This window comes from Synchiropus splendidus, chromosome 11, assembly GCF_027744825.2.
Source record: "Synchiropus splendidus isolate RoL2022-P1 chromosome 11, RoL_Sspl_1.0, whole genome shotgun sequence".
NCBI lineage: Eukaryota > Metazoa > Chordata > Actinopteri > Syngnathiformes > Callionymidae > Synchiropus > Synchiropus splendidus.
Genome location: NC_071344.1, coordinates 15,080,811 through 15,107,472, shown reverse-complemented (window position 1 = coordinate 15,107,472; position 26,662 = coordinate 15,080,811). Strand labels below are relative to the sequence as shown.

The 26,662-nt window shown below is 42.0% G+C and overlaps 2 protein-coding genes across 3 annotated transcripts in view; one reads left to right on the top strand and one right to left on the bottom strand.

The window, feature by feature from the left end:
- The window catches only part of macrod1 (mono-ADP ribosylhydrolase 1), a 121,027-nt gene that overhangs the window by 22,439 nt on the left and 71,926 nt on the right, over window positions 1-26,662 (top strand). The window lies entirely within an intron of this gene.
- Window positions 1,772-26,662, bottom strand: part of flrt1b (fibronectin leucine rich transmembrane protein 1b) — a 29,413-nt gene continuing 4,522 nt past the window's right edge. The window contains exons 2-3 of the mRNA XM_053879816.1: window positions 7,328-7,500; window positions 1,772-4,478 (exon numbers count right to left, since the gene is read on the bottom strand). Coding sequence (XP_053735791.1) covers window positions 2,265-4,463 — 2,199 coding nt within the window. The 5' untranslated portion in view covers window positions 4,464-4,478; window positions 7,328-7,500 and the 3' untranslated portion in view covers window positions 1,772-2,264. The remainder of the gene's footprint in view (window positions 4,479-7,327; window positions 7,501-26,662) is intronic.

The following is a 26,662-nucleotide window of genomic DNA, read 5'->3' as shown; positions in this document are numbered from 1 at the left end:
CCATTTTTATGTTTATACAGAAGACTGTTTTCGTCGTCACATCCAAGGGTGTTTTTTTTTTTTTTTTTTCTGTGAAATTAATTTCCACATGGAAGGAAATGTCGGTGCTCATTCAATAAAAACCCAGACAATGTAGACTTAAAGAATACAAATTCAAAAAAGTAAATCCAACACCAGCGTTTTTAATATTACTGATTTCCATTAACAGGCTGCGACAAAGAAAAATAGCTGCTTAATGTAAAATAATTTTTTAACCTTTGTCTCCCACATACCTTTCAAGTTCTAGCTCCTCATCTCTCAGATGTCACTCCTTCATCATAGTTTTCTCTCATTTGGATACAAAAACCTGCTCATAAAGTGGGTGGCAGTTGGAGAGTGTGGGTCTGCACAGTGTTGCGGTCAGGCTGCGAACACAACTGGCTGCACTAAGGCTTGGTATGCAGATTGCCTAACAGACTTAAAATACACTTTTAGATGTTCTGAATTTGAGATAACCCCATTCCATATGCAGATTACAAGTCAATGGTATTTAATAAAGGATGGACTTTTGATCATGTCTTCAGTGTTGTAACTCATGAATGTGACAAAAGGAACAAAAAAATTAAATGAAAAGTTGAGGGGAAAAAAGGGTTTTTAACTGCATTCCCACCTTTGGGACCATTGATTTACTTGTTAAGCACAATAAATAAGATCATATAAATCTGCCATACTTTTTTAGGAACATTACAATGTTGTAAAACATTAAAATCTTATTGTGACGGCAAGTCCAACAACTTGTTGAGCATTGTACCGTAATGTGTTGCAGAAAGGCTGAATACATTTGTCTCATGAACATCAGTTTGTGTAATATTATTTTTGCAGTTTAATAAGCTTCAAAAGGCATATTGAAAGCTGCAATTCAATTTTAATAGAATAGTGTTTTAATTCCATTGGTAAATCTGGCCAATAGGACAATTGCTAATTTTTATGCATTGGCACAAGTAGCTCATTTGAAATGACGTTTGCAAGCTCGCTGGCTGTATTCGGATTTTTTTTTTTGTATTTAAGTGGATGCACTGATTAAGAGACTGTTGGGGGAAAAAGTCGTACCTGCTTTTCTTCCATTTGCTTTCTCATCCATGTTATTGATACTTCTTGGAGTCATGGTTTTCCTTTTTTGGTGTTTTCACCCTTCGATGAATGTTGCAAATAAAGAGAGCTAAATCATCCCTGAATTCAGTGATCACGGCAACACAATGCCAGCGGTTTAAAAAGCTGCACGAGAATAATAGGGAGGCTCCTTCATTACAGACGATTATGCCATTCAATTATATCTGTCAGTCATCTTGCATGATTCGCAAAGCCTCAGTGTTTCTCTTCACCAGATCATTATCTTCACTTTCACATTTTCTGTTAATTTATACGAAGACCGGCTCATCTTCTGCAGTGCTTCCACTCACAAAACAACGCCCCTCTCTCTGTGCGTACTCTTTCATGTTTCAGCTCTCGGCCTGTCCATCCCTTCACCCATCCCACCCCCATACTCAATCTTTCTCATGAGTCTCCTGGTGCAATGGTTTTGTCTCCCGTCTCTGTCAGTCCTCTTATCACGGCTGTCAGTTCTGTTCGTGAGAAAGTTGTTCGCTGCTCAAGGCACCACAAAAGACATGAGATACATTTTAGAAAAGACCTTCAGTTTAAAGAGGGGAATGAGTGTGGAGAAAATAAATCCAAAAATAAACACGGTTCTTCTGTTATTCGGTGTTTTTTTGTGTAAACAGAGATGCATTGATAAGTTATGAGAAACATTTATTTGTCCTCCCGTCAATCTTTCTATACAGCACAGAGCCTACAAGTGGTAGGGCGATATAAGAGCTATAGCTATACAGATTGAGTGCCCTTTTCATCATATATAAATACATGACCTTTCAATATCAGCTAAGCCTAAAAAAGCAACCTGAAATAAGTTAATTTTAAGTAGCATTAGCTTAGAAGAACAATTGTTTTGTAAGACACAGATATCCAAAGGAGAAAAACATTTAGAACTATAAGTAGTGCTGAAAGAAGGGAATGACTGTATTACGCAATACAGCGGTGAAGTATAGATATTGAAATTTCTCTTAATCAAAATTGAGATCATGTTTGTCTACCTTGCAAATCAGAATTGAACCAGCAGAGGCACAAAGGGTACTTTGGAAACCATGAATAGTTGCCAGTGGCCGTGGGGTGGTCACTAAAGAAATGACACCAGGCCCTTGTGGCTTCGGGCATTTGTCCCTGGATCATCACGTGTAGGCATAATCTATGTCAGGAATGCCGCCCTCTCTGTAGCCACGGTTAGTACCATAGGTGACACGGTGGTGACTGGTTTGGCTGACAATGGTCCCGTTAAGGCTGCCAACTGATTGACCACCTCTGTAGGTTCCATTGGTCTGTGATGACGAGGAAGAGGAGGGGAAAATTGTGTGGATGTAGGTGACATCCTCGAGCTTAGGTTGAAGGGGCTGATGGGCCATAGCGGTCATCTGAAATCCAGCTGGAGGAGCCCTGATCTCTAAGATGGAATTGTCTTTCTTGGTGCCTGACTCGAGATAGTCATCATAATGTTTTCCACCTCTGCCTCTGCTGTAGGAGTTTGAGTCCCCAGACATGTAGCCTGCTCTTTGTCCGTACCAGCAGAATATGCCAAAAATTAACAACAAGCTTACCAAAGCAGTGGCACCACCAATAATTCCAGCCAATGGCAGAGCCGTAAGTTCTGAGTCCTGTCCCTCTTTGTCAGACCCATCTCCTCTGGAGCTTACCACAGCCTCTCCAGTCTCTATCTGAGCACAGGCAGGGCTCGAGTCTTTATTGTTCAAGTCCATGCTGGCAATTCGAGAAGAGCCCATGCTTGAGCCTCCGAAATAAGAGTCTTGTCGTAGTGGAAGCAAGCAAATAAGGTAATGGGATCGTGGTGTAAGCTGTGTTAAAAGGTATTGCCTCCTCTCACCAGGTACCAGAGTCTCTGTTATAGACCCAAGGGATGCACTACTACCCAACCTCAACCATGACAGGCGGAAAGAAGGTGCTGGTTGTGGACTAAGCCAGCTGACAAGCACACTGTCTGAAGAAATGGGTTTAACGGTCAATTCAATGGCCTCTCCAGATATGTGTCCTTCTTCTCCTGGAGGCAATGGCATAACAAGGCCAGGTCGCTTGGCTCGGAGAGTGAAAAGAGATCCTTGTGTTGGTACCAAAAGAGAGGTCGTGGCAGTGCTGCCATGGGGAACAATTGACAATCCATGTCCCCCCTCAAGACCGTCCTCAATTCCTCTTTCTTTGTCTCCTTGGTTTAACCCTCCTCCAACACTAGGTCCAGAAGGTGGTCCTTCACACTGTTCCATTAGAGCAGTAAGGTCTTTGAGGGACTGCCCTCGTACCGCCTCTGGTCCCTGGCAGGTTAGACCCCTGACTGTTACTGCAACTCCCCTGCTGTGAAGCCATGCATGAAGCCAGCGGAGGTTACAGCCACAGTACCAGGGGTTCCCCCTTAAAAGCAACATTTCCAAGCTTTCTGTGTCCCTTAGAAGTCCTCGAGGAATGCTTGTCAGGTTGTTGCCTGACAGGTCTAGCTTTTGAAGCCGCCTCATTCCATCTAATGCTCCACGTGGTATGTGTGTCATTCCATTATCCTGCAAATGCAGCCGCACAAGGTGCACTGACGGTAGGTTGACTGGCGGAGACTGCAAGGCGTTTCTCACCAGCGACAGCTCAGTCAGGTTGGAGAGCCGTGAAAAGGTGTCATCTGCAATGCGTGTATTGGCCAATAGATTACCGTCGAGGACCAAGCGGCGCAGGGATCCCAGACCTCGGAAGGCATGCGTGGGAATAGTATTGATTCGGTTGTCATCCAATCGCAATTCCTCCAATGATGCTGGCAGGCCAGCAGGGATGCTTGACAGGTGGTTCCGAGACAGAAATAGCAGCCTTAGCCGTGGAGTCCCAGAAAATGCACGCTCTTGTATGCTGACCGTTGATATTGAATTGTCATCCAGGTGTAAACGTTCTAGTAAGGGTAACTTCGCCAGGGCTGATCGTGGCAATGTTCGTATATTATTATCCTGCAGGTGGAGCTCACGTAATGATGGTGGGAGGTGTATAGGAAATTCATCCAACTGGTTGGCATATAAATAAATGACTCGTATTGAACTACTGCGCTCCAGAGATGGAGGCAGTCCAGCGTTAGTGAGTCGGTTGCTCTGCAGGTAAAGGATGGCAGCAGTCAGAGGTAAAGGGGGAATTAAGCCGAGACCACGGTCATTGCAGTAGACGAAACCTTCATCACATCGGCAAACAGAGGGACAAACAATTCCTTCATCTCCTTCACCCGTTTCCATAGCAATTGCCGCCGCCGCCAGTTCCAGCACTTCAGCCAATAGCGTGAGGCACAGGAGCAGAAGAAATAGCCAATCGCGGAGCTCGGCAAGACTCTCTGTTGCCATTTTGGTGCGCGGATCCTGAAAAAAACAACACATGAGCTATTAAACAATTTGAAAATTAAAAAAACATTTTAATCACTAAACTACGATTGAATCGCATGTTTATTTTGGCATTGAATATTATCATCATGTTTTTCTGGTTCTATCATGCAACTTAGAAATGAAATTGTAGGATTAATTTAGGGATTTTAAAGAGCTACTCCATGGTGATTGTTAGTCTGACCGACTATATGGGTCAAAGCGACCAAGCAGAACACAATAGGACACTTATCCCACAGTGACAAGGCTTGGCGTGAGAGAATGAGGACCATCTAACGCTGCAACATAAATGGGCTAACATAAATGGAGAAAATTGGACAGTGACAGTTTAAGGGGGTGGAATGAAAGTTCTTTTTTTGATCATCTATAACAGGGTTAGAGGCACAAGACAAGGCTGAAGAATTTAGACGGAAATCGGAATGATTGCTCTCTCTTGTTAAATGTTTTGCAGATAGAAAGGATGTGCATTTTCTTGGATGAAACATGTCATGTAAAGACATGCACATAGAAATAAAGAATGTATACATCTTCAGTAGGATTTATAGTTTTTGAAAATGTGTGCAAATTATTCACGATTGTGCTCCTGGAAGTGTCGAGAAAAAGCTACATCAAGATGTTTTGCGGAGCCTTTTTCTGCAACATTAATATTTTCCTCGGTTGATGCTTTATGGCTTGTCTTTTTCATGAGATAACCGGCAACAACATAAATTTACAATTCAGATACAGCGGTGTCTGTGTATTCTCACTCGCAGCACTATTTATAGCGCATGAATAATACACTGTGGTAAAAGTTGTGCTGATTAGATTGTGTCTTGTTCCTATTTGCATCCTTCCTTTTGGGTCGCCTGAGGCTGGAAATTTGCCCTGACATGATATGCTTGACATGATCTGACAGCACATTTGATAAACAAATCCTCTGAAGCCAAGTCGTTGTCTCCCCCCGCCCCTCTTGTGCAAATATGCATGGCTCGCCTTCATTTTATCAACCCAGTTTGAGATGCAAAATTGCCCTTTGGCTTTGGACAGAATCTATGCAAAGCGAACCAGAGCTGGCAACAATAGAAGCGATCAGAGAGGGAAGACGACAGGCTGCAGGTGAAGGCACGGTCAGTTATGGGCACAGAAGCGAGGCAGTGACTCCAGTTAGTGAACAACTTAGAAGTGAACACAAAATTGATAATAAAAAGAACAGCTGACATTCTTCTTGACTGTTTCCCTATGTGACAGCTCAACATTCAAACCTGGATATATATTTCTGCCTACATTTTCGCATCACCACTCTCTAGATTTTTGTCTTCTGATCTGGGCTTCATATCCACCCACCACCAAGGAACACCTCTCCTCCTTTATATCTTTCATTACATCCATGCTACGCTTTGTTTGCAGAAGTCTTGATGCAGTTGTCCCCCATCTGTTGCTGGCGCTCTCTAATCCACCTTTCTCATTTTTCTCTGCACTCCTCGGTTGTTCCCTCAGTTGGAGATTGGATCAATCAGCCGTAGTTTGCTTCGCTATCACGGTTAGCCCTGCTTTTTTATCTAGATGGAGAACCTCTCACCCACAAACCGGTTTCCCCTGGGACAGTGCTATCTCATAATTCTACCCTTGTGTTTTTCCGTCTCACATTTTAATCGTGTTTTCAAATAAAAGCCTCCATTGGTGCACTATTTACAGTTTCTCTTTTTGAGGGGCTTAAATTCATTGTTGGAGATAGTGTTAACTCATCTGCGATGAGGATTTCGTTCTTCACAGACTTGCCTCTTATTTTTAGTACAGTACAGCTGTAATTCTTAAACCGATCTCTTCTTCGATGAATGATGATGACGATAGCCTGCACTCCAGGGCTCAATAACTGTGGAGCAAGCACGGCTTAAAACTGGAGGCACCCTCGAATTTCTTGTCTTTTTTTTGTACTGCTGGGCTGACTCTACTCTCAGACCAAGAAGACAGTTAGGCCTGCCAACTCTTGTCATCATCACCAAGTTGGGCCTAATTCATGATGCTACACTCAAGCACAGAGAACCAGAAGACAATTCTGAGCTCAATGGTCAATCTCCACAACCTTAGCACTCCTGTATACAAAACTCTACATGCTATCTGACTCATGTGACTCGGCTTGGTAAAATTCTCTTAATTATATGTAACACAAAACGTGACTAGACAAAAGACTGATCACAGATGAATAGAATTGAAGAAGAAGAGGCCAGAAATAACTAAGAGGGAGGATGAAACAAAGTCAATTAACGGCACGCAGTAGCAACAGATGTGTTGTTTGGAGAGGAAATTAGGATGACATGACATTTAACATGTACAGAGAGCTAAGGGGCTCACTGGACAAAGGATATTGAAGATACCAAGAGAAGAGGAAGTCGACCAGCAAGGCCTTTTGGATGAGGTAAATGAGGACATGAAGAGAATAGGTGTGATGAGCGTGGATGATCACGATATGTTCAGTTGTGTCAAGGCCTGATTCGAATGCCAAATAAATAAGGTGCTGGATACCTAGAGCACTTGTCGTGAATCACACAGAAGATTAGACTAGGATTCTCGCTTGCGCTTCTCTCTTGCGATTTCGCCACATGCTTAGATGTTCCTAGCGCTGTGGGAGTTCACTGCTATTTTGTCAACATGTAGTGTAGTGTAGCTCTCTGCACATAGTTGATTTATATAATGTTGTCTTGAGTCAAATATACATGTGGATATTATCACAGGATCATTTAAATATCTTGCGTGATATGATACGAACTGTCATCACCATGTGGGAGTCTGATAAATGTCTAGATGTAGAGAAAAGGGTTGGAGTTAGAGGGTAAGAGTTAAAGTCTTGCCTCAGCCTTTTTCCTGGTACTTCCTTCTGCTCCACTGTTGAATATTTAATAACTTCCTTCCTCCGCCCACTCTGGCTGGATGTGTGAGGGTTCCTTAGAGGTTGGTTGTTTAGGATCCAAACAGATGGTCTCACAAGTTTCTGCGTCAGTGGGTCCCCGGGTGAGAAAGCAACCTGCAACCAGTTAAAAAAAAGGGTTAACAGGGTAGAACGTCATACACATCCTGGGCAACATGAAAGTTACTGATAAAAAGCATCCATTTCCATTGTTGCTGCCTGTTTCCAGGTCCAAGTGGCTGGAAGGGAGCTCAGTGGCTCTGATCAATGATCTGATGATTGCAGTTTTATGCCTTCTTTTAAAACGTCAGGAATGACTAATGGACTGGAGTAATAGTGCCGCCTATTACACCTTTTTACGTTTTTTAAATAGATTACCCACAAACACGGCTAAGTGAATCAAATTGCTCCAGTCATCTGGCTGCTTTATGAGAATGCATAAAAATCAGCCACTACATTGGCTCTGGATCGGTTTATTAACTTCTTCAATCCGAGGGGGGAAGTCAAATTGAACAGTGCCGGTGAATCATCTGGTTCATTGTGGTCATTACAAGACGTCACGTCCACTTGCACTTCTCGGGTATAAGGGTGCTTTTTTTTTTTTCTTTTTACCCTTTTTTCATGGTATTTGATATTTATGCAAAACCAGAATTCAATCGCACCGGAGCTCTGTTTGTTTTTAAGGAAGAAAGTTCTCTTTGCACTGCCAATGCATCTCATCTTCAACGGCTCGTCTGATGCAAGATTGCAGGGGTAACTGTTTCAATAGAGAATACTAAAAAACCCTTTCCTTGGCAATTTCCACCCGGCTACAACTAAAGAATCTTACAATGTCAAAGATGTTTTCCGAATGGTCTCCCTTACACAACAAAGTCTGTTGACAATTTTATGACTACTTTGAAGTAGGGATGTATCGCTGAGACTGTAGCAGGTTGTGTTCAAGTTACGGATGGAGTTTGGAACACTGAAGCGACTGGCATGGTAAGAAACTCTCGTGCAAGTGTGAGGGGGCCCTTCTAAACAGCAGCAGATGATTATGCTTAATTCAGTATGAATCCACGACTCTTGTAAATACCATCATGATAATCTGCTTTCCTCTATGAACTTCTGCACTTTTGCCTGGACAATACCACACTGTTCCAGGGAGAACTCGGAGCAAGGTGTTTCAATTCCATTTTCATTGGCAACACCAACCAAACTTCACACGCAAACTTACAAGTGGCTCATGTGTGCCCTATTCTTGTTATTCCGACTCATGAACATGAAGGGTGGGGGACCCTCGATAGGCTAAATAATTTTCTGCCTCCTCCACTAACAACTTTAATGGGAGCTGCCATGCCTGCATGCAGAAAACACAGAACACATCATGGAAGTGGACAAGATGATGGTCTTTAACCATGTTTTTAACAGAAAAATCCTGAAAGAATAATACTGACTAAATGACCTGAATAGGCATGTTGCTCGCAGAACTAAAGTCGCACATCTGGCCTGACATATGAAGAGATGGACTGAGTGAGGATGGTTTCAGGTTAGAGAGAGATTTATTTCTCATCATTTAAAAACTACCCCTTTGTTCTTTTATTGTCACCAATTCAATAAATGTCAAAACTCCCCTCTCTGGTGCCTTGTTTCTGTAAACCCTGTCGGATCGCTTCATGATGGGCTGCCTTTTGTTTCTTTTTCTTTTATTCTTTTTTTTTTTTTTTGAGGGATGGCGTGGTTTCACCTCAACCACAGTTTCATAGAATGTTTGCGGAACCCCAAACCTGATGAATAGATCTGTACTTATTCACCCATTCAGAAAATAATCTCAACAGCAGACCTTTAAAGACCCCACAAGTCTTGCGCTTAGAAAAAGCCACATGGTGACTGTCAAACTCTCAAAAACGGAACACTCCCAGCCACAAGAATTTCCCCCAGTCAGTAGCGCCTCACTTGTTTCGAGTGCATCTTTGAATGTTTTCGATTTGCAGTATTTATTTTGCAAAGAAAGCATCAGTCTCCCCTTTCACTTGTCATTCTCCCATTGTTCTACTGAAAAGCTAACTCCAGACGCAGTGATTGTTCCCTGCAGAACAGGCCTACCTATTAAATAAAGTACTTTTCGTCTTGAAGGTTATGCCTCCATTAAACTCCCAGTCCACACATAAAGGTGACTATGCTTTTTATCTGTTCTTGGAAAGAAGAGACCTCTGGTTAAGCACCACATGCTCAGTGGCTGCATCCTGTGTTTAGCGTGTCTAATTCCTCCATGAACTCTGGTGGGAGGATTTCACGAGGAACACAGAGAGTACAGAGCTCGATCCAGCCCGGCTATTAAATGCACCGTTGCCCACGTTGGCTTGTTCACTCTATCCACCAGTAACTACTCCACTTAGTCAGCTGGGGAATTATCATGCAGTTTGCTTCAATTCGAATCCTGAAAAATAAGGTTTTCATTTCCACTGAACACATCTGAAGCTTCTCAGTCAAAGTGCGAGTCTTGTATAATTTGGCGGACGTCTTCATTAGCATGAATCTCTCGGTTTAATGGATCCGCAGTAAACGATTCAGCCGTAGCAGTTTAGTGAGTTAGTGAGTTCGAGTCCTGTTTGTACAATGACGGCAGATGGATGTGCAGTTAGCGGTGTTGTAAACATATTTATGTGTCCGGTGTGTGACTCGCATGCCTAATGAACGAGCCCTGACATGGGAGTGAATGCTAAACAGACATTGTTTGTTAATGCTGTCTGCTCTAATTGGCATTTAAGGAGACGTTCTCTTCAAGGACGTGCGATTTGAGAGCTTTATGTTTGAAGCTGTTACAGCTTCAGCATCCACATCGGTGAAACCGTACTATTCCACTGGGATCCATCAATCTCTTTGCAAATTGTGCTCGGTGCCGTCGTCATTTGGGGGTCAACGCTTTGAAGTCGAATCATGATTCCACACTCCAGACTGATAATTAGATGTCATTCCTCACAATCTAACAACAGATGCCACCTTCAATAGCCCAAACTGTCATTTTATGAACAAGTCCTTTTAATTGGCTGCACGTCTGTGTGAAAAGCCCTGTAGACGCCGCACTAATCTTTGCCGACTGCAGGCAAAATGTCTGCATGCATTGGACAAGATGTGCATATTGAACATCCGCAGCATTTCCTCATCTTGCCGGGGAGCAAACTGCCAATATTCAAGGCTTTAGCCCGCGTGGAATGTCAAGCAGGTTCCAGAAAACATTTTGTGATGGATTTTCTAAAGGTGTTGTTCTTGGTTTAAGACTAAGTCAATAACATGCAGCATGTGGTCGTCCAGATTAACAGAGGAAATACCACAGGAGGAAGAAGAAGCATTGCACAGTTTGCACTTAAAAAAATCAAAGACAGAGATACCCGTATCTCTGTCTTTGGTTATATATATATATATATATATATATATATATATATATATATATGGACCTACATGATTGTTAATTTAGAGGGTCAGAGGGTATGCTATTTAAAAGATACATTCACTATCTAACTGTTACGGCTCAGCATTCCTGTCATGTTATGTCTGGCAAAATGAATGAAGACTAGGGAGAGAGATGAAGAAAGCAGTCCCAGCACTTTGGAAAGGTTAACCATTATACACTCGCTTAGTCAGACTTAACTCCACAGCTCTGCAGAGAAAGGTCTAGCACCATCTATTATCACTACACAGCGACTGTAACAACTAACTAACAACTTCCTTTGCTCCTCATGCCTCTCTAATAAAGACATCTAATAAATATCTAAAGATGACACAGACCCGGTTCGGTAGCAGCTGGTTCTGTCCAATTCTGCTTGCTTACATAATGTCGTATCGCAGGACAGGATCCATCTGTCCTTCATCCTTTCCCTGGTACAACACACTGACATAAATATTTCACACGAAACAGATTTGACAGCAAACCCACGAGTCGCGTTCAACACACTGAATCCAGGTTTCAGAATCCTGAGCAGGGTGCGACTCCAATTCTCATTTGCTGCGACGTTAATTTCCATTCTGCCGAAGCAATTAACCTGCTCTCATGGCTAAAGTCCTTATAATTACTTCATGACTGTTCCCTGTTAATGATGCATGACCAAGAACCTGCTGTGTACTGTACATCATCTCTGCACGCATTAGCCATTCAGAACGTCCCAATAACCTCTGATGCGTTTACGGTTGGTAATTGTAAAATAAGTAATTATCATCAGTATGTTCAGTGTCTTAGCTCACACATTAAAAAAAAGAAAGATGAGTATATATTTGTAAAAACGGCGATTTAAGGGTGTACATTTGATCACACATTTGATTTATCAGTTGTTTTATTTTCCTGAATATTCTAGAGATTATGACATATACGCATCTCAAATGTGTGGTGCCATTAAAACAAAAACTAGTAAATATAAACGTCACTTATTTTGTTAATAATTATGAAAAATATCAGACAGAAAATTCAGAAGAAGAAAAAAAAACATCTGTGGATTTTTAAAAAATAAATATTGGATCCAAGTTGGATCCTTTCATCAAGTGCTTCCTGTTGAAGGTTCTATTTCATTTGTTATTTTACTGACAAAATGGTTGTCTACTTCAATTCAGTCATCCTACAATGATTTTTATGTCTTGAGTTTTCCCTGCAAATCTGTGGTAAAGAAATGCTTTGCCTGTCAAATCTGCAATAAAAGGTACTTTTGTGCTTGCACAGTAATATTGCTCCTATGTGAGTTTACTAAAAAAGTTATTACCTTTCGCTGATCTAGTTCAAAGGCCTCACCATTATAATACATTTGCAACACTTTTATAAAAAATGTACAGGGTCACAATACAGTGATTAGGTTCAGTGCAACTGAGTCAGCACTATGCTACCATCATGACTCCCACGCTTGCGATGAATTAACAACAAACAACAAATAAAAGGTGTCCTGGTGTTTGGTGTTCACCTCAGTTTTCCGTCATTCGCGGCTCTACTGCTTCCACAATGGCACAGAAGAACAAGATTAGAAAGTAGCAGGCTCATTGTCAGTGTCAAATCTCTCTGCAGATTCAACTCGAAGACAGCAGCGAAAAAACGAAATGCTGCTGTCGCAAATGGCCGTTTTTACGCTGGGTGCATGGTAGCCGCCGGACAGTCGGCCAGTGATTGCGAGTGGGGAAGTGATAGTTTTGTGACTGGGGACAAAAGTCTGGGCACTTTGTAATCATGTGGCTGCCTAACCCTGGTGTTGGCCTGGCTGATGAGCGTGCGTCCCTGCTGACACACACTCTCGCTACATCCACTCTGCTGAATATTAATACAGAGGAGAGAAGTCCTCTGGGCCCCATTGTCAGACAGACCTATTGTTCTCCACTGGCCTCTTCTTCCTCGGGTGCTTGGTATTAATGTCGAAGATGGTCTAGGTTATGCATTATTATACTCATTTCTTCATCACGTGTGTGTGTGTGTGTGTGTGTGTGTGTGTGTCTGTGTGCGCAAGTGTGCAGGCCGAAGCAGAGCGGTAGTTAAAGCTGTGAGGATAGAGATGGGGGTGTGTTGGAGCCCACCGTGGCCCGTAAAACAACTGGCCTGAGAACACTTGGACTAGTCATTGGGGTCCAACATTGGCAATTATTTTACCTAGAGGCACTATCTGTGAAATGAGAACTCTCATTAAATTACGCGAACGCTAGTGTGCATACAAATGTTTCTTTGTGTGTGTGTGTGTGTGTGTGTACGCGTGAGAGCGCCAGCAAGTCAATCCTGAGTGATGCAAAACACAAGGCGTTCCAAATACCTGACTGCTACGTCCTGTGTGAGATGGTTTTTTATTTATGTATTTTTTTTATGCACATGCTCGATCCTGTTTGTATAGGCACTCTGATATCTGTATGGATTCATGTGTGTGTGAAGCAGCGAGAGTGACTGTTTAACCACCCTGCACACGTAAACCCATCTCTGCCTCCCTGTTTCTCATTTACTGAGCCAGCACAAGGAAGAGGGAGTGTGAGGAAACGAGAAAACAAGTGATGGGGTTGGGGGGTGGGAGGGACAGTAAGAAGAAGGGAGGAGTGTGGAGGTTTATACAGGAAAAATGGAGTGAGACTCGACTTTAAGTGATAGAGGAGGGATGGCAGAGAAGAGGCGAAGATGGGGAGTGGTAGATGCAGGAGATGGGGGAGAAGAGGCAGAGGAAGAGGAGGAGGCAGCAGATTTATGAAGCCATTGGAATGTAATTTGGAGGCAGAAATTACTGTCAGCCTGCACAAGGTTTAAAGTCACTGAAGCCGTAACCCAAGGCCTCTGTCTGTCCGCGTGTGTTCGTCAAGTATCACAGACAGATGGAGAGCACACGTGATGCAGAATAATTCCCACGGAAGCTGCGCATTTATTGTCATGCGTGCTGAATAGTGACTTCTGTGTGAGTGTTAACGCAGCCTCACTTTTTTACACGAGCGATCAGCCTGAAAACCCACATTCGTATTTAACAGCTCATATTTCATCCATGCTTGAATACCCAGATGTTCAACACCAACCCCTAGACACTCTCCCAGCTGAAAGTTTCATGGGATCGCGGGGTCAAGACCCCAGCGCCACAATTGGTTAAGTGTTTTGCCGCAGACAGAGTGAAGGCCAGTGGGGGTAGAGGGGGGCAGGGAAAAGAAACAGTGTGTTTTGGCCAGACGGACAGACAAAGGTGGAGGTGGGAAATGAAAAAAGAGAGTGGGAGAGGCCCTTAAGAAGAGTGGCTAAAAGAGGAGTGAGAGGGATGTGACTGGCTTTCTAACTCACAAACACACTGCCTCCATTTAACATGGCTCAGGAAGAGAAGAGGCGCGTCAGAGGCAGGAACGGCGCACGGGTAATCGGCTGACATGAGGAGCCCAGGGAAAGCTCCGTACTGTGATTTTTGTTTTAGCAATTTCTTTTGCAGAAAAGACATGGCTGTAGTCTCATTATGACTTTCCAGTGTTAGAAACATGAGAAACATTCTTCATTTCACCTTATCAAATGTGTTTTAGACCAGTGGTTCTTAACCTTCTTGATCACAGGGGCCCCACCTTTCCCAGAACAAATGAGCCCGGGGCCCATTCAGTAGAACTGATTCATTACTCTTCATTTCATTTGTGATCAATAACCATATTTAATCTACTCAGATAAACGAAGCAAAACCTTGTGAAATGACATGAAACCATGTGATCTTTGCAAAGATATTTATTAGTCATGGAAAAGTCCAACCAGCAGCAGAAGCTGGGGCATGTCATGTTCATGAAATTTACTGAAGAAAAAAATAACAGTTGATCCAAACTGTTGAGAAAATTTGACAAACTAAAATAAAATTCTAAATATAAAATGTTCTAAGTAATTTTCAGAACTGCTTCAACAGGTGCTTTCATGCACAGTTTTTACTGTTGGGGGCCATCCCTTTTTTTAATCATTGTTTCTTCTCCATAGTTGGTAACTATCACAGATTTGCTGCTGTCAAGTCAATTCAGTGACTCACTGCTGCTACAGTATGTGGCTAATTTATTAAAACTGAGGGTCTCATGGCCCAAAGGTGTAAAACAAAAAAACCTTTAGCGGCCCTCTAGGAGGCACTCGCAGCCCAACTAAGGGCCCTGGCCCTACGGTTAAGAATCACTGTTTTAGACTCAGAGGAAAAAATAACATTCCATGGACGACAACCTTAAGTTTGTGTGAAGTTTGTGTCACTGATATGATTCTGTTGGACACAAGGATTTACATTTATTGAATTTCCTGAAACTGCCTGTGTTCACTCAGGAATACAAATTAGATTTAAACCTTTATCACTTACACTGTTACCTGTTATCGTGCTTGTATAGTAATTAAAGTGTCTGTAGCAGCGGTACATAATGGGACTTCAGGTATGCATTGTGTAATGACTTGTTATTCAAAATGATGTTTGTCCAATTCAAATCAATGTTTATGAAACTAGATTAAGACTCGCTTTGGACAGGAATTTGCAAGGATTTTGTGCTTAAGGCAAGAGCTGTCTGCAGCTTAAGAAAATGTTTTCTTGGCTATGTGTGTGTACCGAGTATTTGAGTCAACCACGGATCAATCGTCGGTTAGTTTTCATTTGCTACTGATCAAGAATAACAACTAAAGGCCCATTTATGCTCAACATTCCATACGCATCCGGGTACGGACGGATCCTTCTGTCTGCCAACAGAGCAGTACCAGTGGAAACCATGGGGTGGGGCAGTGTTGCTGTTACTCCCCGATACATAGCTCTCAGGAGACAGGAAGAAGACATAACAATGGTGGAAACTCTCCGTCCTCCGGTGGCCATATATTTAGCGGCCACACCGACCACCGGTTGTGATCAGTGACGTAGCTTTGTTTGAAAAAGATGGGTACAATCTCGTACGTAAAGGGAGGACGAATGGGGTTTAAAAACAAGGTTCATATTTAAACTTTAGACTCTCGAGTGGCCATTCTCCACCAGTTCTGCAAGCTGACTTTTTTCTCGACGTGTGAACTTTCAGTGACTTTGCCAGTCTTACTCACTCCATCCAGCTCTGTTCTTCCCACAAGTGATGATAATACCGCAACACTTGTGTGCACTGTGACTAAACCAACTCCCACTCTCTGTCATAGTTTGCACCACAGTGCATTCTCTGTCTCCCTGTCTGCCTCCTGTCATCTCACTTCTCTCCGCCAGAGATGTGTTGAGGTCAATTATCTCGGAATTTAGCTCCACAGCCGCTCGGTCTGCTCCCGGAGTGTGAAATAGTCTGCATGAAATATTGATATTTTTTAAACATCTATTCTCCCAACACCACAACTGCCGTTTCCTTCCTGCTCGTCTTTCTGACACGTGTCTCAAATTATACATCGTCTCCAGCTATTGATCCAAATTCTTTGTTGCACCGCTACAGGACCAGTGCACGTCACATTTTTTTGCCTGTGTAGTGTTATACAGCACATGCCTCGAAGGTTGTGCCCACCACTAAAAGGTTCCTCGAGCAGTTGGTTATTAGACGACTCAAATGCAGAGAATTAAAAAACTACTTCAACATCTTTTGACGCTCACTGAGTTGTTGAATCGCTTACTGAAGCACGTAGTCATTTCCTAGTGAATGAAGAGCTAAGCAGGGACATTGATCATGTCCAAGGATTTAACTACCTTTCATTGTGATCATACAATGTATTCAAAAGCCATTGCAACATCTCACAGTCAAAGAGAAATATGTCCTTTTCCGCTGAATAACTCATAATAGATCATGGATTTATTTGAGGTACCTTCATGCTGAGATGAGTTTCACCAGCATTGCATCTCAAGCTCCAAAAACGGAATACTCTTGCAGCTGTGTACATAACCGTGGCAGTTGGTGGAATCCCTGACCTTTGAATTTAAGCTCTGTCCTCTACTGCCTCGCCTCCAGAGCGCCATACCATAAACCGTTAAATATTTCCTCCCTTTTCATCCTCCTTCCTTTAGCTCCATCCTTCCTGCCTGTCCATCTATGCATTGGCGATGCATGATCTGCAATTAAACGCCTCAAGGCTTGGCGGCGTTATAAAAATGACTTGACCTTTTCAACTCACATTTTCTATATATATCAAACCTTTTCTGCTCCTGGATGAGACTTTATTTCTGCTGTTTTCTTGCACTGATTTTGAGCTTTCTTCAGCAGAGAAGAATGGACAAATCTCTGAGAGCGTCCCGCTGAGAGGCAGAGCTGTGTAAATGGGGAATTTTCAGTAGATGAAATCTATTGTCATACAGCGAGAAGAGATGGAAAAGGACTGAATAGAAGTGAAATTGAAGGGATAGGGAAGGGAGGGATGTGGACAGAGGGTAGCGTAGACAGAGGGAGACAAAATGAGCTGTAGAAGTTTTGCCCTGGAGGAGGCCGGTTTCCAAAAAGGGAATGAGCACTGGAGGAGGGAGTCAACAAGACTTTGAGAAAGTGTGCTGCTGGAGAGCAGAAGAAAGGGGGAAAAGAGATGGAGGAGGTGGACTGCGGACTGATTGAAGAGTCGAGCACTGGGTGTGAAAAAAGAAGGAACGCAGTGGGGTGAGAGAGGCGAGTGATGGGAGGGTAGTGTTGAGCCGAACACCATCTTAGAATCAAACTGATTTGACTGTCGTGATGTGAATATTGACAGCTCAGATGACTGCAATTATTACAGCCATCTTTGTCACTGTAGCTAGTGGCCTTTTGACTAAACAATGAGTCCTTGGTTTCATGTGAAAGTAATGTAACCTGGTTACTGAGATGATGACATGTCAAGACGTTTTTGCTTTCAAAAGAAGCATCTGTAGAAACACACTTCTTTTAATGAATGCTGTGCCCCGAATCTGAAGTTTGTGATTTGTCTGTACTATTACTATTTTTAGTAGTAGTGTTGTTATTTTATTCACAACTTCATGTCATGTAAATCTCTTTTGTTTGAATTAATTTTTGGTGCACGCGTTTTTTTCACCTTGGATTGCTTTTGCGTGATGAGAAAATAAAAACATGAGAAACGTATTGTGAACACACATAGTATTTTGAATACATTTGATTTGAATTAATAACATTTGCTGCTTTAGAATGCAGCTATCCTCAATACGTGTGACACATCTTCCATGTCTAACGCTCCACTACTATAAGTGCTTCGATAACTGGCACTATTGTAGAGTTTCTGCTGAATATACATTGATGTAAGAAAAATCAGCCCAAATCAAATTAGCTTTAAATAAATGATCATGATATGACCCCTGAAAGCATTAGCTGCATGCCTTGTTATGTATGCAAGAAAAATACTACTCAAGTATGATGAGTGCACGATAGCTGTTGTGCTATAAGCTTTATCCATGATTAACTCCAATTCCATTCTGCAAGCCAAATTTGGAACAATGAAAACTGCATGCTAAGGACAAAAGTGAGAGTAGAATAGCTGGGACGCAGATCCAGAAGACCTTCACGGTTTTAGGTGGGCCTAATGCAATTTCAGGTTTCATTGCTACTATCCCGAGAAGACAAATGAAATCCTCCCACGTCAAGGTAGAACGTTATCCGAGTTATCTGAGATTTAAATATAATAATAATGTTGAAAAAAAGACATTAGCAGGGTCAATTTGACGTGTGAAACGTCCATTTGCAATGTCAGGCCGCTGTTTAAACTGCATACTATTACGATGACAAATTTATACCATGTAATGATGTGCAATGGATTCACACGCACCTCTGCAGGATGGCGTGCACTTTGTGGTTAAATCACACTCTGTTATGATTGAGGTCTATTCAGGGTCATATCATTGGCTCACTTTTATTCCTCACACATACCAGGGCGGTACAGAGAGGCCAGCAATTGACAACTGACCCTCATCTGCTGAACTTGTTACTGAGAGTTCTGATGTAGGTCATCTGAGCAGTCTCTGTTTTTAATCGCTCCTCATGTTAATGTGAGAATCTCTCACGTGCAACCTTTGTCTAGTCTCTTACTGAGGTGTTTCCAGACAGCCTTGATCTCTCCAGCATGCCCAGGTCAGGTCTGCTCTGAGGCCTCCTCCCAGTTGCTCAGAACATCAAAGATGCCACCTCAGCTGGCTTTTGTTCATGTGAAGGAGCAGCTATTAAGCCCAAGCTTCTCACCCTAACTCTCGATGGTCAAGTCCTCCCTCCCAGCAGAGAAACTAACCTTGGTTGCATGTGTCCTCCATCTTGTTCTTTCGGTCACCAACCAAAGCTTGCCATCAGACGTGAGACTAGGAACGTAGATCGAGCGGCATCCAGCTTTGCCTACTCATCTTTTCTTCACCACAACCAAACAATATGACGAGATGCTGCTGCGATCAGTCTGTCAGTATCACAATGCAACCATACCTCACCCAAAGATACTTGGTCGACATCCACACTGAAACGCATCTTCTCCAGTCCAATCCAATTTGTTTCTGTCTGCTTCCAAAGAAAGTACTAAAAAATTAGGAGCAATTTCAGGCATCCACGCAAATCCAGTGAGAATGATGTAGATAACGTGGCATTGTAGTACTCCGTCCAACAACACAGAAGAAGGCATGGCCCATCGGACAGGAAGCTATAGCACTCTGCTAGCCCGTGTAATAATGGTGAAAAATAGGTACCAAACATCTCCATCAATACTGTAGTTTAAGTGAGTGTGTTTGTGTCTGTGTGTGGCCAGACAGGGGAAATAAAGAGCCGTCTCTTTGATGTCAATGTAGTGCGTCTATGTTGACGTGTGATGGCAGAGTGTACTTTCACTCTTAATCCAGCATTATGTGATGAACATGCCGCTTCCACTCCAGAGATCAGGCTCAGGTTCAATAGTCAAGGTTCCAACTAAGCTGACAAGCTTTGTTACGTTCCTCCAACAACACTGTTTGCTTTCAATTTCAATTTTCTGTCACCAACCATTTTGTTGTAATCTGAAGACGACTGAAATTGTTGGCTGCTTAAAGTGTGACTGTCGAAAAATAACAAGTAAGTTGAGTTTGAAGTAGCACAAGTGTCTTCTATTCAGTCACAATCCACCATCTCATCCACTTTGGCCAAAGATACAGTTCTACACTCAAAGCTTTCTTTTTTTTTTATTTGATTTTATAGTCCTTTTGTTGTAATCTCAAAATACTTAATGCTCTATATCAAGTTGATCCTTAGGATGTAACAACAATGTGGTATATTTTAGTGTGGTACATGCATTTTTAAATAAACGGACATCTGAGGTGTTTTTTTTTTTTTTCTTCTCTTCCCATCTGTTTTTCTTGTTCCTTCAAAAGTTATTCAAATAACTTTCTTCATGTCTGCCTTTTGGAAACCTTATTGGGTCTGAGTTAGAAATGTACCCCTTTGTACTGATGGGTATTATATTTACTTCTACAATTAACCCTTTCATCCCATCAACATGTAATATTATTATATTATATTATAATTAACACTTTTTATCTATTTGCTTTCAAAAATGACCTGCTTATTTGATGACGGCCACTACAATGCGGGGACTTCAGTGTATTTGATACTGCAGTTCTAGTCTGATTCTGCCTTTCCAAGATGTCATCGCATGTTATTTACCACTTGAGAATGTTTGTTTCTGCTCTCATGCCGTTCAGCGCTAATTGGGCAATTCCATTTCAAGATGATATTTCAGTCGAAGTGGTTTCTTTGTAGCTGAAATACTATTAACTCTAATTGCTCCAAGATTGGGTCTGAAGTGATGGCAAAAGCAGGAGTGTCTTTATGAAAGTGCGGCACGGGGTGATGTCAGGTCAGATTAGGGGCTGAGACATGATGTTAGAACCACATCCGGGTTTTTTCAGTTTGAGTCACAGTCATACAATTCAACCTTCCCATAGATAATACAAGAAAAAATATCCTGGTGGGAATAACAGGTAGATTTGGGTTTCAACAGATGGACTCTTCATACCTAAATGTCTCAGGTTTTTTTGTCATTTTACTAAATCTGAGCAAAAAAGCTGCGAAAGACTGTTTGGTTCTCAGCCCTCAGGTGCAAAATTAATCTTTGAAGTGCAGCTAACAAAAAGAGAAGTAACGGCAAATGTCATAGCGAGCTGATTTTCTTTCGCCTGGAGCCAAAGACTCAGCAACATCGCATGCTTTGGAACAGAAACAGATTAAAGCCGCAACTTTTTCACCTTTCTAATGTTCTGTTGCTGAAATTCATTTCAGGTGTGAGTGCAGCTTTTGTAACAGGCTCGCGATGATGGTAGAAAGAGCCATTAAATGATGATTAAAATGGTCATTAAAAGTTTAATATCTCCAGCAGCTACGTGACATTTAAGCAATGCTAATTTGCATTTATGAGACCATAAAAAAAAACGGCAACATCACTAGGATTATATTGCATGCAAGTCTAAACCTGGAAGCTGTTGGCCAGACCAGGCCTGTGTGGTAATGACATTACAAAGTCCCATAATACACTGCAAAAGTAAATTCTAATGAGTCTTACTGATGGTCATTTTCACAAAATTAAATTCATTTATTGCACCTCCTCTGATGTTACATAAAGCTAAACGGAGAGCTGGTTTCATTCAGTCCTGAAAGCCTTACACTACTACTGCTACCATGGCGTATTACTCATAATATGACAAACCATTAAGTCATAATTATAGTCATTTACATTAGAATTCAAATTATTTCATAGCGCCTGGCTCCGTTCCACTGAGAATGTTCATGACTCAATGTAGGTCTATTTGGAATTACGGGTATAAAAATGACAATGACATTTTTCATTGTGTATCGGAAAGTCAGACTGGCCTCAATATTATTATCATGAATGCACATGGGCGATTTGTTGTTTCCACTGTGTGGAAATTTCAGCTGCCTGCAGGAATGGGTTGCCTTGAGCTGTTTTTTTTTTTATGTATTTGGCAGTTTCTTATTGGTGTCATGTTTCAGCGCCCTCAACCACATACCAGGTTCGATATTCCGATACGTCGATACATGTCAAACCACTCTTCAATCTAAGTGGAACTTCTATGTACGACTTCCTATCCACGTACTATCATTTTTCATGCTCTCTGGGTCGTCATTATTTTTATTTACATTTGTCTTCTATCAACATTTCCTCAACTGAAGGAAACACTAAAAGCAGGAGGAGCTTTTCTCGGCTGAAAGAACCAAAATGGAGCATGACAAAACAATGCAGGACGCAGGGACAGGCTTATGTTAAACAGGCCGTTTTTCAGACCCGGAATACTAGTGTATCATAAGTACCGCTGTTATTATGAGGCCTGAAATCCAGATCGGTTTGATGTGATCACCTCATTTGTCCCCGCGCCCATCTAACAATTCCCTGTGATCACTTGTCTTTTGAACCCAGAAATAACAAAAAAAGGGACATGACACAAATCGGATCCCATTTTAGCACCATCATGGAGCCTCAGTTACCTTTTGGATTTTGTTAGTTCACACTACACGCAGCAGTCGAGGTCTGGTTTGTCAGTTCTTCTCTCTTATCCTTTCTAATGAGCCTTCATGCAATAGGAAATAATTGTCACTCGTGTTTACTTTAAGTGTTTGGCTGATGCCTGGTGCTAACTGTTTTCCTAATTGTGGCGATGATTCTTTCTTTGTTTTGACTCTGCGGTGGTCGTGGACGATGTTTAATTTCCCTGACGGATCTTCATGTGGATTTTTTTCTTGTCATCCACCAATTTCCTCAAATAAACAAAGCTCCCTTTCCAAAGAATCGTGTTCAATAAAGAAGACCATATCAAATAGATTTTTAACAGCATACAGTGTTGGAAATGAGATGCTCTCGTGCTGTAAAGATGCAAACAAGGGCATAAACAAATACTGTGATATTGTATACTAATTAAGTATATCTGTATTTATATGAGTCACGACTAACCATTTTGCTAGTTTTTATTCTTGACTCTAACTTCTCAGTTGTTCTTTACGCGGAGACAGAAACGACCAGATCCATCGCCGTTTTGGCGTCAGGTGCAGTGTTTGTCAGCCACCTGAGTCTGAAACTGTTGAAAACGTCCGGAGTGGAATCTTTCATGAATGCAATGCTCTCTACCTCGGAGTCCCGCTACAGTATGTCAATATTTCACGGACAAAGCACAGTCTCTAGACATTCACCTGCGACGTCTCACATCAAATGACATGTTTTTCAGTCGTGTCCTTCTGACAATAGCTGCTGCATTCAGCAAGGTTTTTCAAATAGTTTGCCTCGTTGAAGAGGTATATAAAAACTTGAATGAATTAATATGATTTAATGGTTCATTTTTTTCACATGTACACAGAAGTTCTCATTATTTGGATTACAAATTCACTGTCAATTCATTGTCGTTGTCAATCCACGTGATTGGTGATCTGCAAAAATCCTAATCGGAGCTTCCCTAGTTTTAAGTAGTTTTTTTATTCCTGCTTTTTCAAAAAAAGCATAAAATATTGTTCTGGGAGTTTGCACTTAGTATATAGTATTGTATACATCCCTACAAAACAAGCCGACTTCATTACTCATGAGAGAGTAGTTTATAGATATTTCAGGGAGAAAGGGTCATTGATCATGTTAATATTTCCTTCTACTGTTAGTAGTTCCATCTGTTTATTCCTGATACTCGAGGAGTCAATTGCAGCTGGATTGGGTATGAGGCAGGGGAGATTCTCCGCAGGCACCAGTACATTACAGAACACACACACCCACACCTATTGACATTCTAGATTCATCAATTAACCTCTGAATGTTTGCGGACCGTGGGAGGAAAGTGTAGCCCTGTGAAGAAACCCACACAAATGCTGGGAGAACATTCCACCTCCACAGGTTCGCCCCCCAACACAGAGTTGCCTGGAGCTGGACTTGATACCGGGCTCTCCTGCTGCTAGGCTGCAGCGCTAAGCACTATTCCTCTGTGCCGCCCTGCAAGCTCTTGAATAACTGCAGTCCCTCATGGCTTATTGACTATTAAAATAATCATTAGTAACAGCCACTGCCATGTAAACACAATGTTCCTGGGGTAAGCCCGGGCTCTTGCTGTGTCGCTTTTTAAAGACAGTCTCCTTAAACACCCCTGACTGATTGACTTGAATAATCTGACTTAAAGGGGTGAATAACTGAAAATCTGTTGGGCTTATACATATCCGGCATCTGTCTTTTCTTAACCAGCCATTTATAACCCAAGAAATCATTATTTCTGAAGGCGCCTGTAGCTCCCACGTACGACGCCCCCTCTTCTGCCGACTTCTCCTCTGCAACAATAAATAGACGGATGGCCACGTGAGCATCATTCATAATGCAACGTAGCAGTCTAATGTTTGTCTGTTGAGGCTCTGTGTAGCGCCTCCATTGTTAAATCCTTGTCTTTTGTAATGCGTCTCCGGAATGTTCTGATCTGACATTTACTGCGGGATAAATTCCTTTTTGGTTCCCCCCCAAATCTTATTTACGTCTGCGGAATCGACTGAGCCCGATGGTTGCAGGAACTCAATAAGACAAAAGAACACTTATTTTGAGGCCTCACTGTCTCCTACATTACGTAACACATGCATATGTAGCCTTTGTTTTTCCATTCTGTCTTATCCTGTTCTCCGGATTTTTCCAAGGCAAGATATGGACTTATTAAACAGAGCTGAGACACTTGTCTAGACTTTTTCATTTTCCTTGTTTGTCATGTCCCGTTCAGAGCCAACTGTATCAGCTGTCTCATCAAATACCTTAAAGCATATTCCACTGTAACTGCACGGCTGCTTCGCCTCCAGAAGTGCTCTGGCTCACACTGTGATCAGATCCCAGCCAGGTAGGAACCATCTGCGCGCTGTAGATACAGAGCCACGCTGGGAATGGATGCAGTGATCAAAAAGCACTGTGGTCAAAAAGCAACATCAGTTTGTCGTTGATTTGTTTCAATGTACGCTGCAGTTGAGGCCCCCCGACTTTCATATAATTTGCTAAAATATTTATAACGGATCTAAAGACTTTAATGGCTGTCAGAATGTAGTGGAAGTTGTTTGTTCTTTGTACTTATGGTTAGGGTTACAGAGGCTGAAAACACCATACAGGTTGCCACGGTACGTCTGTTACTGAACAGATACAGACACACTGTTTCTCACGTTACAGACACCTGCACCATATGTGATGACATATATACATACATGTATAGAATCCTTATTGACTGAATGTTTCGCTGTTTGCTTCATCTGAGCCTTTGAGGACTGAGCTGCTGTATGTGAGTTTAAATCATCAACCAGGGCTTAAGTGCAATGTCTCCCACACACACCCACGGGGGCGAGTGTTGTGGAAACAATAATGGAGAGATATATTGGGAAAGCCATAGGATGCCTCCTTCTCTTGATCTTTTATTAAGATGAACAAAACGACGTGAGACACATTGGTACCTAAGTGGACCATCAATGCTAGATATGTACTTACTGAGTAGATACTCAGTCCAGGAGTGCATCCATAAGTCACTGTTGCCGATATGAGCACTGCGGTCTCATCATGATCTGCGTATTGAAGTGGAAAAATGGGAGTACGAGAAGTACGTTGTTCAGTGTAAATTGCTAGACTTTTATGCGGTGTAGTTCATCAAGATAAACTTTTTCCCGCCTACTTCTTGACCTTCACAACTTCTTCATTTGTAAATAACAGCCTGCACCACCTAGGACTCGACTGTCCCTACAAAAACAGAAACACTAACATTGTTCTCCAGCTGTCTCGGGCCGACCGAAGCCGTTGCAGTTTCATGCTGTTGAATAATTAACGTTACGTATTGAAACATTAATGCACTATGTCATGGCTTTAGGCATGTGTACAAGAAGACTGTATAAAAATATATCCATAGAAGCCTTCACTTCAGCCATGCTGATTTGTTTTTCCATTAAACTTTGGCATTAGTGGGACCAAGCCAATACCTTGTAAAAATACTCTCAGCCCAGGAGCATGAGTCAACAAGAATCACCTGAGGTAAAAGATCAGTTTACTTCCTGGCGATACACGTTTCTTTCAGTTATTGCCTATACATCATTGCAGTACACCTGTGAGTATACCTGTGAGCTGGCAGTGCCTCCGCCCACTAACCTCTTCAATAGAAACATGCGCTACAGAAGACGTCTTCATAACTAGTTCATAATTATAAATTATTATCAGAAGTACCACTGTAACAGTTGAAGCTCACGACAAAGGCCTGCAATGGCATGAAGATATACAGTAAGAGCTGCTTCAAATGCTTGAATAGTCTTTTGATTCATCCATTTTTTATTGTGATCAAAATGATTCTTGCACCTCTCATCCTCTACTGAGGTGGTTGTACTGCAAGACGTGGCCGGGAGATTAACCCAACCTGTCATAACCTGCCATCTAGAGCCACAAACTATGGTAAACCCTTGCTACCATGGTTACCTGTTGGAGGCTGTCCACCTTGGTGACCAAGCAAAGTCAAAGCGGCAGACCTTTATTATCACAAGAACCAGGGTCAAATGTATATCAAAGTCTGTTTGCTGAGTCCATGTAGTTCATGCCGCTAACTAAGACAGATGCTACGCTAGTTTTACAACATCAGTGTGATCGAGGATCGTAGAACTGTGGTGAAATTAATTGAATGTTGGATATTTAACCCTGATCCAGCATTGTTGTCTTCTGCTGTGTCTCTCTTTAAAATGCTTAAAATATTTAGAGAATAAGTTGTGTTAAGGTCGGGATCACGCTTGCAAATCTCTTTTGTATTTCTATTTCAGTCTTTTTCATGAAAAAGAAACGCTTCAAATCTTTCAATCCTTTCATATGATTTCTTAAATGTATGTGCATATTGCCACAACGCTTTGTTTTATAACAGACTCCTTGATGCTGATTTTTTTCCTGATAAATGGTAGGAATTCTGAATAT